A 13,319-nucleotide genomic window follows, 5' to 3' on the forward strand; every position below is an offset into this window, starting at 1 on the left:
CCTGGTTTGTGCTCCAGAGAATACTCGTATGCAGCGAGCAACAAAGCCCAGCGCTGGATCGTGCGGAAGCAATGGGCAGTATTGGCTTATCCTCTCTGAAAAGTCCCAGCAGAGGCTTATGATCAGTCACGATAGTGACGTGGCGGCCATACACGTACTGGTGGAAACGTTTCACCGCAAAGACCACTGCCAGGCCCTCCTTCGCGATCTGCGCGTACTTTCTTTCCGCTGCAGTCAATGTGCGGGAGGCGAAAGCTACCGGCCGCTCGGCCCCATTCTCCACCTTGTGAGACAGGACGGCCCCAATACCATATGGGGATGCATCACATGTGACGAGCAAAGGCTTTCCAGGATCATAGTGGGTTAGTAACCCAGATGACGCCAATTGTTGTTTTACCCGCCGGAAAGTGGTTTCTTGCGGCTGACCTCAAACCCAGGTGTGATTTTTCTTTAGCAGAAGGTGCAACGGGGCCAGCGTAGTTGCCAGATTGGGGAGGAACTTCCCGTAATAGTTTACGAGGCCGAGAAAAGAACAAAGATGCGAAGTGTCAGTCGGGGCGGGGGCCTGTTGAATCGCGCGCATCTTCTCTACGACGGGGTGCAAACCTTCGCGGTCCACCCGATAACCCAGGTAGACTACTTCCTTCGCCTGAAAGACGCGCTTTGTACGACGTAAACGGGCTCCAGCCTCCGAAAAGCATCAAAGGACAGCCTCCAGATTTTCCAAATGTTCCAAAGGGGAGATTTAATAATGGGAGATGAGGAAATGGCTGAGGAACTGAACAGGTTTTTTGGGTCGGTCTTCACAGTGGAAGACACAAATAACATGCCAGTGACTGATGGAAATGAGGCTATGACAGGTGAGGACCTTGAGAGGATTGATATTACCAAGGAGGTAGTGATGGGCAAACTAATGGGGCTAAAGGTAGACAAGTCTCCTGGCCCTGATGGAATGCATCCCAGAGTGCTAAAAGAGATGGCTAGGGAAATTGCAAATGCACTAGTGATAATTTACCAAAATTCACTAGACTCTGGGGTGGTCCCAGCGGATTGGAAATTAGCAAACGTGACACCACTGTTTAAAAAAAAAGGAGGTAGGCAGAAAGTGGGTAATTATTGGCCAGTGAGCTTAACTTCGGTAGTAGGGAAGATGCTGGAATCTATCATCAAGGAAGAAATAGCGAGGCATCTGGATGGAAATTGTCCCATTGGACAGACGCAGCATGGGTTCATAAAGGGCAGGTCGTGCCTAACTAATTTAGTGGAATTTTTTGAGGACATTAACAGTGCGGTAGATAACGGGGAGCCAATGGATGTGGTATATCTGGATTTCCAGAAAGCCTTTGACAAGGTGCCACACAAAAGGTTGCTGCATAAGATAAAGATGCATGGCATTAAGGGGAAAGTAGGAGCATGGATAGAGGATTGGTTAATTAATAGAAAGCAAAGAGTGGGGATTAATGGGTGTTTCTCTGTTTGGCAATCAGTAGCTAGTGGTGTCCCTCAGGGATCAGTGTTGGGCCCACAACTGTTCACAATTTACATAGATGATTTGGAGTTGGGGACCAAGTGCAATGTGTCCAAGTTTGCAGACGACACTAAGATAAGTGGTAAAGCAAAAAGTGCAGAGGATACTGGAAGTCTGCAGAGGGATTTGGACAGGCTAAGTGAATGGGCTAGGGTCTGGCAGATGGAATACAATGTTGACAAATGTGAGGTTATCCATTTTGGTAAGAATAACGGCAAAAGGGATTATTATTTAAATGATAAAAAATTAAAACATGCTGCTGTGCAGAGAGATCTGGGTGTGCTAGTGCATGAGTCGCAGAAAGTTGGTTTTCAGGTGCAACAGGTGATTAAGAAGGCAAATGGAATTTTGTCCTTCATTGCTAGAGGGATGGAGTTTAAGACTAGGGAGGTTATGCTGCAATTGTATAAGGTGTTAGTGAGGCCACACCTGGAGTATTGTGTTCAGTTTTGGTCTCCTTACTTGAGAAAGGACGTACTGGCACTGGAGGGTGTGCAGAGGAGATTCACTAGGTTAATCCCAGAGCTGAAGGGGTTGGATTACGAGGAGAGGTTGAGTAGACTGGGACTGTACTCGTTGGAATTTAGAAGGATGAGGGGGGATCTTATAGAAACATAAGATTATGAAGGGAATAGATAGGATAGATGCGGGCAGGTTGTTTCCATTGGCGGGTGAAAGCAGAACTAGGGGGCATAGCCTCAAAATAAGGGGAAGTAGATTTAGGACTGAGTTTAGGAGGAACTTCTTCACCCAAAGGGTTGTGAATCTATGGAATTCCTTGCCCAGTGAAGCAGTAGAGGCTCCTTCATTAAATGTTTTTAAGATAAAGATAGATAGTTTTTTGAAGAATAAAGGGATTAAGGGTTATGGTGTTCGGGCCGGAAAGTGGAGCTGAGTCCACAAAAGATCAGCCATGATCTCATTGAATGGCGGAGCAGGCTCGAGGGGCCAGATGGCCTACTCCTGCTCCTAGTTCTTATGTTCCTGCTCCGATGTCCCTGTGGTCAAAACGTCATCTAAGTAGACAGCGACACGTGGTAAACCTCTCAAAATGCCCTCCATAACGCGTTGCAAAATAGCGCACGCAGAGGATACTCCAAAGGGCAAACGTGTATATTCATACAGGCCCCGGTGTGTATTAATCGTTACATATGGTCGGGAGGCAGGGTCCAGCTCAACTGTTGGTAGGCGTGACTCATAACTAATTTTGTGAACGCGAGTCCGCCTGCAAGCTTCGCGTAGAGGCATCTATGTGAGGCATTGGATATCGATCGAGTCGGGATACCGTATTCACTAAGTTTATAGTCGCCGCACAAGCGAACTGTGGCATCTGGCTTCATTACAGGTACAATTGGTGCTGCCCAGTCAGCGAAACGGACGGGCCTGATAATACCCAAAGTCTCCAAACTAGTGATCTCCCCCTCTACCTTCTCGAGCAAGGCTAAGGCACTGGGCGTGCCCGGATATAGCACGGCGTGGCTCCTTTTTCGACTTGGATACAGGCTACGGCCCCTTTTATTTTCCCCAAACCGGGCTGGAATACATCTGGGTATCGTCCTAGCACCTCAAGTCAACCCTCCAGAAACTGTTTGGATGATGTGCTGCCACTGCAACCGCAAATGGCGCAACCAGTCCCGACCCAACAGGCTGGGCCCATGGCTGCGCACCACGATAAGTGGGAAATGCCCCTCCTGGCATCCATAAACAACAGGGGTCATCGTAGTTCCTGCAATGTCCAATGGTTCTCCCATGTAGGTGGCCAACCTGGCCTGTGTGTCGGTTAATGTCAGGGTCTGTATATCCTGCTTGATGCGGTCGAATGTCCTCTGGGCAATCACGGAGACCGCTGCGCCAGTGTCCAACACCATCTCAAGCGGGTGATCATTGAACCATACTGTCACCTTAATGGGGGCCACACTGGGAGCTGCCACACAATGCAGCTGCAGGCAGTCGTCCTCCGTCTCCACGTCCTCAGGAGTAGTCGCCGCAGGTTCATCCACATGGAAGGTACGGCCCCTGGGCTGGTCCCAGTTTTGGTCGGAACGACGGCACCTCTGGTGCCCTCAGGACCGGCGTCCGCGACGGGGACGGCGCCTACAAGTCTGACACGGACATGGCTCCTCATCCATTGGTTCTGGAGAAGGCTCTCTTCGGGGAGGAATGTCCGATGGTCTCTGGTGTCGATCCAGATGTCGCCTCGCCCAAGGTACCGCAGGAGTGCGAAGGGATGTTTTCGGATGGAAAGGGTTGCGCCCCAAGGCATGCACCTCCATTCCATGTAGCTCCTGCACTCCTCGTTCTGCGCTCTCTCGGGACAATACTATTTGAAAGGCCTGTTGAATAGTCAATGTTGGCTCAGCTAACAACTTTCTCTGGGTGGCCGCATTGTTAATACCGCAAACAAAACGGTCGCGTAACATTTCTGACGAGGTCTCACCATAGTCACAGTACTCCGCAATCCTGCGTAGCCTGGATAGAAAGTCGGCAAGGGATTCTCCTGGGGTCCTCTCAGCGGTATTAAACTGGTAACGCTGGACTATCGTGGACGGGGTTGGGTTAAAATGTTGCCCCACTAAATTCACAAGTTCATCAAACGTTTTGGTGTCCGCCGCAGCTGGGTACGTAAGGCTCCTAATCACCCCAAACGTATGCGGGCCGCAGGCGGTGAGCAATATGACCACCTGGCGCTCGTTTTCGGTGATATTGTTTGCCCGGAAATAGTAACACATCCGTTGTGCGTACTGGTTCCAGCTTTCCAGTGCAGCATCAAAAACATCCAAACGTCTGTACAGAGGCATGGTGTAATAGAAAACAACTTCCAACCTGTATCCAACAAAAATCTAGGGAGGTGGCTTCAGCAGTGTAGACAGCTATTCACTTTAACCCTCGTCGCCAGTTTTGTGAGGGCCATAAAGAATCCAGCACGAGTTTTAAGGATACAAAGAAATAACATTTATTTACAATAACATATATATACACAACAGCAGCAACTCACTTGCTGCTCACTCCTTCCTGCTGGTTCCAAACTGGCCAGCTATATTTATACAGGGAGTCTGCTAATGATTTCTCCGCCCCCCTCTTTGGGGAAGCTCATACTCCCACAGAATTGTGGGATTGTCATTAGTCCCCAGCCAATGGTAAGCAGGCATGTTATAACACTTTGTTACAAAAACACTGATTTCCCACACAGTTTTAGTTATTGTGCCTAACCGTTCGGAGCAATTATCGGTGAAACTGACAACTTGATTTTTTTTAAGCCAGTCTGAAGGTCATGGTGCCAGTTGTGTTGTCAGTTTTGTTGTAAGGTTGTTTGGTGTCTCACTTAAGAGGTCTGCAGACTTGTCTGGTTGAACATGAATCCTTTATAAGTGGATAAAAGCAAATTACTGCGGATGCTGGAATCTGAAACGAAAGAGAAAATGCTGGAAAATCACAGCAGGTCTGGCAGCATCTGTAGGGAGAGAAAAGACCTAATGGTTTGAGTCCGATGACTCTTTGTTAAAGCTTTGACAAAGAGTCATCAGACTCGAAACATTAGCTCTTTTCTCTCCCTACAGATGCTGTCAGACCTGCTAAGATTTTCCAGCATTTTCTCTTTTGTTTATGAATCCTTTATTGGTAACCCCAAACTATTTATATCTCTAGGGTACTGCTATGCATAGTTGTTGTCTCCTTCCAGACTCATGTGGCACTCTACATCATACTCTACATCACTGTGGGCGAGAGTTCTCCAGTCCTACATTAAATCTTACCCTGCTGAACACCCTTATAGTAGAAGCTTGGTCTTCGGATGTGGTGACTTTATGGTGAAGCCTGCTGTGCTGGGGCCTGAGACTGCCCAGTTGCTTCCCACTTCCCTCAAAGATAGAGTAGCACCTTGCCTTGGGTCCAAAGTAATGCAATTCCTCTTTTTTTAAAAAATTCATTTTAGAGTACCCAATATTTTTTCCAATTAAGGGGCAATTTAGCGTGGCCAATCCACCTACCCTGCACATCTTTGGGTTTTTGGGGTGAGACCCACTCAGACATGGGGAGAACGTGCAAACTCCACATGGACAGTGACCCTGGGCTGGGTTTGAACCCGGTCCTTGGCGCAGTGAGGCAGCAGTGCTAACCACTACGCCACTGTGCCGCTCCATGCTATTCCTCATAAACTCGCATTTTTGATTAACTAGTACAACCTGCAGCAGATAATTGTACGAGAGTAGATTACTGTTCATTACCCTGCATTTTGTCCAGCTAAGACTTTGTCATCTATAAGGGCTTTGGCCAGAATTCCAGCAACATTCCCAAGATTCCATTACTGGGTTACGCTGGTTGATTGATTATTCATTGTCTTGGACTGGTACAGTTAAAAATTTAAAACAGGAACTCAACCCAACCGTTGCCACGTTTAAACAGAGTGGGAATGAGGGAAATTCACATTTCCAGCAATTTGCAGTGCAAACATAACACGACCAGAAGATTGAGGAGAATTTAATTACGCTGAAGGGCTCGAGCAATTTCTGGGCCATTGTTATTTATAGCAACATAACCACTAACCTGCAGGTAGTATCAGTTACAGGATCAAACCAGGAAGGTTCATAGATAGGCTTGCTGAGATTACTGAAGTCAGTGATTTTAAAAACAGAGAGAGTTGTATTGATGTAACCTTGCATAGTTGGGTTGCTGTGTTCTCCAAAGGGCTTCACTGAAAGTGCCCAGTAGTAAACAAGTCTGGGAATCATATCAGATGAAAATGCAATGATCAATGCCTATGAACAAAAAATAAACTGTCAAGTGTCATTATAGATCATCTAGGAAATGAAACAGTTGAGAAAACATAAATGACTTGTCGATCTTTCTTTCTGTAAAATTTTAATTCCCTCATATCAAATATATAGTAATAGATAACTCAGAGCAAGTCACAAATCTGAAACATAATCTCTAGTTTTATTACACAAGATTCATGTAGGATATAAACTCAAATAGCCCATTTGGCCAAACAATCGGTGTTATGTTCATACTCCATTCGAGCATCCTCCAACTTTTCTCATCTAAATCCATCATCATAACCATTTACTCCCTCATACACTCTCTGGTTTCCCCTTAAATACATTGGTTTCCCCTTAAATACATTCATACTATTTCCTTTAATCACTCTCTGTGGTAGCAAGTTCCACATTTCAAACGCATATGGAAAGCAAAACTAAAGTATCATCTGATTTTATGGAATGTGAGTGGCATTAGCAAAGCCAGCATTTGTTGCCCATCCCTAGTTGGCCTGGAGAATGTGGTGGAGTGAGCTGCCTTCTTGAACCACTGCTAGCCATCTGCTGCTGTAGGTATCCCCAGAGTGCTGCTTGGAAGGAGGTTCCAGGTTTTTGACCCAGCAACTGTGAAGGAACAGTGACATAGTTTCAAGTTGGGCTGTTGTGTAGATTGGAAGGGAAATGGCAGGTGGTGGTGTTCCCATGCACCTGCAACTCTTTTTCATCTAAGTGTTAGAGGTCGCGGGTTTAGAAAGGTGCTGTCAAAGGAGCCTCAGCAAGTTGCTGCAGCGCATTTTGTATACGGTACACAATAATGCAATCTGTGCACCAGTAGCAGAGAGAGTGAAAGTTTATGTGAGTGGAGCAACTGGGACCATTTTTATGGAGAAGACCATTTGAGTTTAGTTTTAACTGAAACCCAAAGTAGAAGGAGCATAGCAGGGAGAGAGAGAATATCTCTTACAGCCATACAATGGAGTAAGGAGCAAGGAAGCAAATGCCAGAAATCTTAAAAAACAGCGAGTTAAAGAAACTAGAAAAATGAAGAGAGGTTTCAGGAACAGTGGAAACCAAAACTATAACAGGATAATGTTCATTGAAGCAACAGACAGAGTCGAGAAGTAGTTGACTAGTGAGAATCCAGAAAGATATCGGAATTGATTCTAAGGTTTGTGATATCTGACTGTGAAGCGACAAGTGAAATAATCGTGGAGTTCTTTGTGACTAGGGGGTGGAACAGTGGTGCAGTGGTTAGCATCGAGGACCTGGGTTCAATCCCAGCCCCAGGCCACTGTCCATGAGGTGTTTGCACATTCTCCCAGTGTCTGTGTGGGTCTCACCTCCACAACCCAAAGTTGTGCAGGGTAGGTGGATTGGCTATGCTAAAAATTGCCCCTTAATTGGGAAAACATAAATGGGAACTCTAAATATTTTTTTTTAAGTAATTTGAATTTGTGTAAAAGCATACAAGAGAAATGAATATTTGAAAGGAGAGCTGGAAAATCTGGAGGATCAGAGTTGGAATACCTGGAGGCAGATCCTTGTTAAAATAGTGGATAGGAAGCCTTATCTGAAAGGATAGTTGGATAAACTTGTGAGGTGGATTCCTGATAAAAACCATCAATGGAAAGCATTGGTTGGAAGAAGATTTTAAAGCGTGTCTTTTTGAGAATAGAATTTGGAGACAGTCATGCAACAATCATCTGGGGGAAATTTGAAGAGAAATCCACAGAAGATCGTTTGCCACTTGGTTTCAGAGTGCGGTGTTGTCTGATCACAGTCAGCCGGTTGATTTATAGGGACCGGTGGGAGGGTTTCTGTGCCCCCTGTGGCAGGTTTCTCGGCATCAGGAGGCAGCCTGACGTTGGCCAACGGTGGAGCTTCTGGTCCCGATGTTGTCAATGGAATATCCTACTGAATCCATTCTACACCGCCAGGAAACCAGTGCTAGGGGTTCACCATTGGCAGGGCCGGATGGTCCCACTGGCGAGGTCAGTAAACCCGCCCCCCCCCCCGTGTGTTTACGGAGGACATTATAGCATATGATAAACTGCAACCTGTGTTATCCTTGAAATCCATGTACATTTGTTAAAGTAAGTGGGAGTGAAAGAGTATTTTATTATCGTCAAACTGTGACTCTGTTCCTCCACGTTTTCTAAAAAAGTGAAACACTACGATCTTCTAAGCCAGGGTTCCATTCTGGGACCTTCCCATCCAGTAGTAACACCAACTGGGATCAAATTACTGTACCTAATTTAACATTGGCGATTACGGGATTTTCACAGTAACTTCATTGCAGTGTTAATGTAAACCTACTTGTGACAATAATAAAAAGATTATTATTAAACTTAATATTCAAATTTGTACTTCCTGTTTCAGACTCTGTTCTGCTCATTCAGAATTCCCCAGTCTGGTTAATTAATCTAGAGGCATGTATTAATGATCCAGAGAGTTCTAGACCCCCCAAGGTAGCTGGGGAACTTAAATTCAGTTAATCACATAAATCTGGAATTAAAAACTAGCATCAGTAATTTCACCATTAATCTACTGGATTATTATAACTGTTCATGATGCTACTGGATTGCTGTTAAAAACTCAACTACTTCACTAATGTCCTTGAGCAAAGGAAACCTGTCGTCTTTACTGGTGTGTAAATTCTAATTTATTGAACTTATAGCCCTGTTATAATATAAATGTTTTCTTCTCTGCAGGCATGCTATGGGAATTATTTCTATCATTTTAAGCGAAACCTGGAAATTAGGGGCATTTAAGGGGCTTACAACAGGTGACCTTTATTTGCAGTGTCCTTATGGTATATCGAAAGCTGTCTTATACAATGTAATTTGAGTGTGCATGGTGCAACTTCTCTGTTACGTGCAAGTTATTTAGGACTGTCAATAAGTGTCTGTTTACATTGTTAATGCTGTGAAACATGTATGAATGTTGCTGAGACAGTATTCAGAACAACACAAGTTCTGCATTGCTTCAATTTACTCAGTTCTTTATATTTGTACATGCAATGGGGTAGAGTGAACTTTCTTTGATTTTGCTGGCCTTTTCAGTACATTTCACACCAAATTGGTGTAATCCACGCAAATGACATGGACATTTAAGCAAAATAATGATCCGTGCAAAGTGAATTTCCAGATTATTTGGTGCTGGTTTAAAGAAGACAACCCTACTCAGAAAACTGGCTATGCCCTAGAAAGAATGATTTTGCACTGGGAATAGGCAGCATGACTGCCTTCTTGCTTTAGTTGCCAGGCCAGGCATATGAAGGAAATGGGAACAAAAATACTTCCCATAAGAATAAAGTTCAAAACGTGGCAACTGCTTTGACTCTTCCTCTGGTTTTATATCCCTCTCTTGTATTTTACATCTAGCAAACCAATAAAATAGTCACTGCAACAAAGATCCCCTAGCATACCATTTGGTGAACAATCCACTCTTCACTGAGCTGTTTTTTAAAAATTCTATTTAAAACTCTTCATGCATAGTTCATTCTTTGTTTATGGTAAAATTATTAGGCAGGAGACATAATGCATTTTGAGCTGCTGTTGATTTCTTACAAGATTCAAAGGCTCCACTCACATTTGTAACAGCAGCAAAAACAGCCACTCCATGTAAGATCGGCAGCCAGGCTCCAATATCTTGTGCCTTGGCTGCCAGAATCCGTCGAAACTGAGTGGTCATTTTCCAACCATCAACTCTTATTTCAATGATGTTATTGATCAGTGCCAGTAGAGGTGCCAGAGGGAATGATGCCACAAAGATGGTGGCAAAACCAAACTGTATAACTGTAAAATTAACAAAAGGTAAAATGAATGCTTCTACTAGTATGAATCAGAAGGAAATGTTCCGATGGTCTAGGTCTCAGCTAAAAGGTTCACGTCGGGTTTGTGTCATGTCATCTCACTTACTTGTTAAACCAGAAAGATCCAAGGTGAAACATTTAAAGAGAGGTTAAAACTATTTGAGAGGTGGTCAGAGAGTATTGCTGGTATAAACAGGCAACTGTGGAAAATATGTTCTTTTCTGTTCTTAAAAATTAATGGATGAAGCATCATTGACTCAAGGCGTGCAGTTTGCCATTATGCACTTCTGCTCTGAATCAGGAGTGCAGAAGCAAAAAATCTTCTCACATTGTTGGGGCCAATGGAACAGGCTGTGTAGGTACTGAATAAATAAATTGAGCATTTGAATCACTGAATGAAACACATAGACACTAATGTTTTTAAATGCTAGCCAATACATAATGAAACACAAGTCCAAATTTTCCTGGTGATTTTGAATAGCTATGATAGGACATCAAAAGGAATAATTTATTTTTAGCCTAACCGCTTGCCATAAGATGGGTAGAATTCATAGACAGAGATGGTGATATGACCAAGTATATATTAAATCTAGGGTGCAATCTACCTGCCACGTAATGCCCGAATGGGAGCGCAGACTGGCCAGTAGATCCTGGGAGAGACCTCCCACTGGCTTTCCGACAGCCAGTACGGCTCACGGGATCTAACCAGATGCCATGAGGTGTCGCTATCAGAATCTGGCCCACAATGGGCGAGACCAAGCCTTGATCACCTAAATAGGTTTTAAACCCAGGCATGAATACCTGGGATTTATCGGCCTCCCCAGGGAGACCTGAGCCGGGCGCCGTTCAGTACTGGCCCACATCAACATGGACCAGGCAGAATGGCACCCAGGGGGTCTCTCGGGTCATTGGAGACCCCTGGTCAGGGACGGGACAGAGTGGCCGCCTGGCCCTCCCCCGTGAATGTGGGCACCTTGGCACTGCCAGACTGGCATCTTTGCACTGGCACTAAGGTGCCACTGCAAAGCTAGCAGGGGCACTGCCAGGGTGGCACTGCCTGAGGGGGGGCAGTGCCCATGAAAGGAGGGTGGGATATGAACGGTGGGGATGTAGGACGGGTATGAAGGGGCCTCCGGGCGGTTGGGGGTGGGGGGGTGGGAAAGCCTGAAAAGGGGGGCCATCAGCGATCCCATGGCAGGGTGTAATCACTTTGGGGGGGGGGGGGGTGCCCATGTGTGTGAGAAGGTGACATTACCCGTGCGTGGCGGCTATGGGGGACCCTCAAGTTCACTTAGAGACCGGGCCACACTTTCAAAATGGTGGATCATCTCTGAGGAGCCAGTCTGAAGAACCCCAGTGATGAAACTAATTCTAGGTTTGGGCTAGCCCGGTGAGAAGTGTGGTAGATACAGCGTGGGGAGGAACTCCCAGCAAAACCCGTCTCAAATGACACTTAGAAACGTTTTCATTATAAGGGCTGGTTCGGGGGGAGGGGGGTTGCGAGAGCACCGGGTCTCGCTTTACGCAGGTGACCTGCTCTTGTATATTTCAGACCCATCGGAGGGGATGGGGGAAGTTATGCGGATCCTCGGGGAATTTGGTAATTTTTGGGGGTATAAATTGAACATGGGGAAAAACGGAATGTTCGCGATCTGGGCAGGAGAAGAGACTGGGAGAGCTGCCGTTTAGAAAATGGTAGGAAGGAGCTTTCGATATCTGTGAATCCAGGTGGCCTGGGAATGGGAGGCACTGCACAAGTTAAACCTATCCCGGCTCATATAACTAATGAAAGAGGACTTTAAGAGATGGGACATGATCCCGCTATCACTGGCGGGGAGGGTAGAGACTCTGAAAATGACGGTCCTCCTCAGATTTCTGTTTGTCTTTCAGTGCCTCACCATCTACATCCCGAGGACATTTTCCAAGCAGTGAATAAGGTTATTTCGGGCTTTGTGTGGGCGGGTAAAACCCTGCGAGTGAAGAAAGTGTTGCTGGAGCGCAGTCGGGGGCGGGGTGGGTTGGCGCTGCCGAACTTTTGCAATTACTACTGGCCGGCTAATATAGCCATGATTAAGAAGTGGGTAGTGGGGAGGGGTCGGTGTGGGAGCATCATGTAAAGACACAAGTTTGGGAGCAGTGATAACAGCCCCTTCACCCGTTCTCGCCAGCCCAATACTCCAGAAGTCCGGTGGTGGTGGTGGCTCTGAGAATCTGGGGGCAGTGGAGGAGATATAAGAGAGTGGAGGGAGCATCAGTTTGGACCCCGATTTATGATCATCGGTTTTTACCGGGTAGGCTGGATGGTGGGTTCCGGAGATGGCAAAGGGCAGGAATTAGGAGGATGGGGGATCTAGTCATCGACGGGAGCTTCCCCAGCTTGAAAGCCTTGGAGGATAAATTTGAATTGCCAGCAGGGAATGGGTTTAGGGATCTGCAGGTGCGAAACTTCTTGAGAAGGCAGGTTTCGGCCTTCCTGCTGCTGCCGCCGTGTGGGATAGAGGACAATGGTGGGGTCTCCAGTACCTGGGTGGGAGAGGGGAAGGTATCAAATATTTATCAGGAACTTTTGGAATTGGAGGAAACTCCGGTGGAGGAGCTTAAGGGCAAGTGGGAAGACGAGCTAGGAGGAGAGATAGAGACGGGTCTGTGGGCGGATGCCCTAAGCAGGATTAACACATCCTCATCATGTGCCAGGGTTAGCCTGATACAATTCAAGGTAGTCCACCGGGCACACATGGCAGTGGCCCGGATGAGCAAGTTTTCCGGGGTAGAGGATAGGTGTGCGAGGTGCGTGGGAAGCCCAGCAAATCATGTCCACATGTTTTGGGCATGCCTGAAGCTTAGAGGGTTTTGGAAGGGTTTCGCTAAGGCAGTGTCCATGGTACTCAAAACACAGGTGGTGCCGAGTCCGGAGGTGGCGATCTTTGGAGTGTCGGAAGAGTCGGAGTTCAGGGGGCGAAAGAGGCCGACGTCTTGGCCTTTGCCCCCCTGGTAGCCCGGAGACGGATCTTATTAACGTGGAGGGACTCGAAGCCCCTGAGTGCAGAGACCTGGGTTAGTGATATGGCTGGGTTTCTCAGTCCTGAAAAAATAAAGTTCGCCTTCGACTTTCTCAGGGAAAATTAAAATGTCAACGGAAGCAGAATTCCAAAAGTTGGGGTGGGGTGGGGGGCAGGCTGTTTTTTTTCTTACTGTTGGGGCGGGGTGAAGATTGGGATGGGGTGGA

The 13,319-nt window shown here is 46.4% G+C and overlaps 1 protein-coding gene across 1 annotated transcript in view; it reads right to left on the reverse strand.

Annotated features, from left to right (window-relative positions):
* The window catches only part of ano6 (anoctamin 6), a 192,095-nt gene that overhangs the window by 12,449 nt on the left and 166,327 nt on the right, over positions 1-13,319 (reverse strand). Inside the window, exons 17-18 of the mRNA XM_072485065.1 lie at positions 9,871-10,076; positions 6,071-6,282 (exon numbers count right to left, since the gene is read on the reverse strand). Coding sequence (XP_072341166.1) covers positions 6,071-6,282; positions 9,871-10,076 — 418 coding nt within the window. The remainder of the gene's footprint in view (positions 1-6,070; positions 6,283-9,870; positions 10,077-13,319) is intronic.

The sequence above is a fragment of the Scyliorhinus torazame genome, chromosome 19, assembly GCF_047496885.1.
Source record: "Scyliorhinus torazame isolate Kashiwa2021f chromosome 19, sScyTor2.1, whole genome shotgun sequence".
In the NCBI taxonomy this organism is placed as follows: domain Eukaryota; kingdom Metazoa; phylum Chordata; class Chondrichthyes; order Carcharhiniformes; family Scyliorhinidae; genus Scyliorhinus; species Scyliorhinus torazame.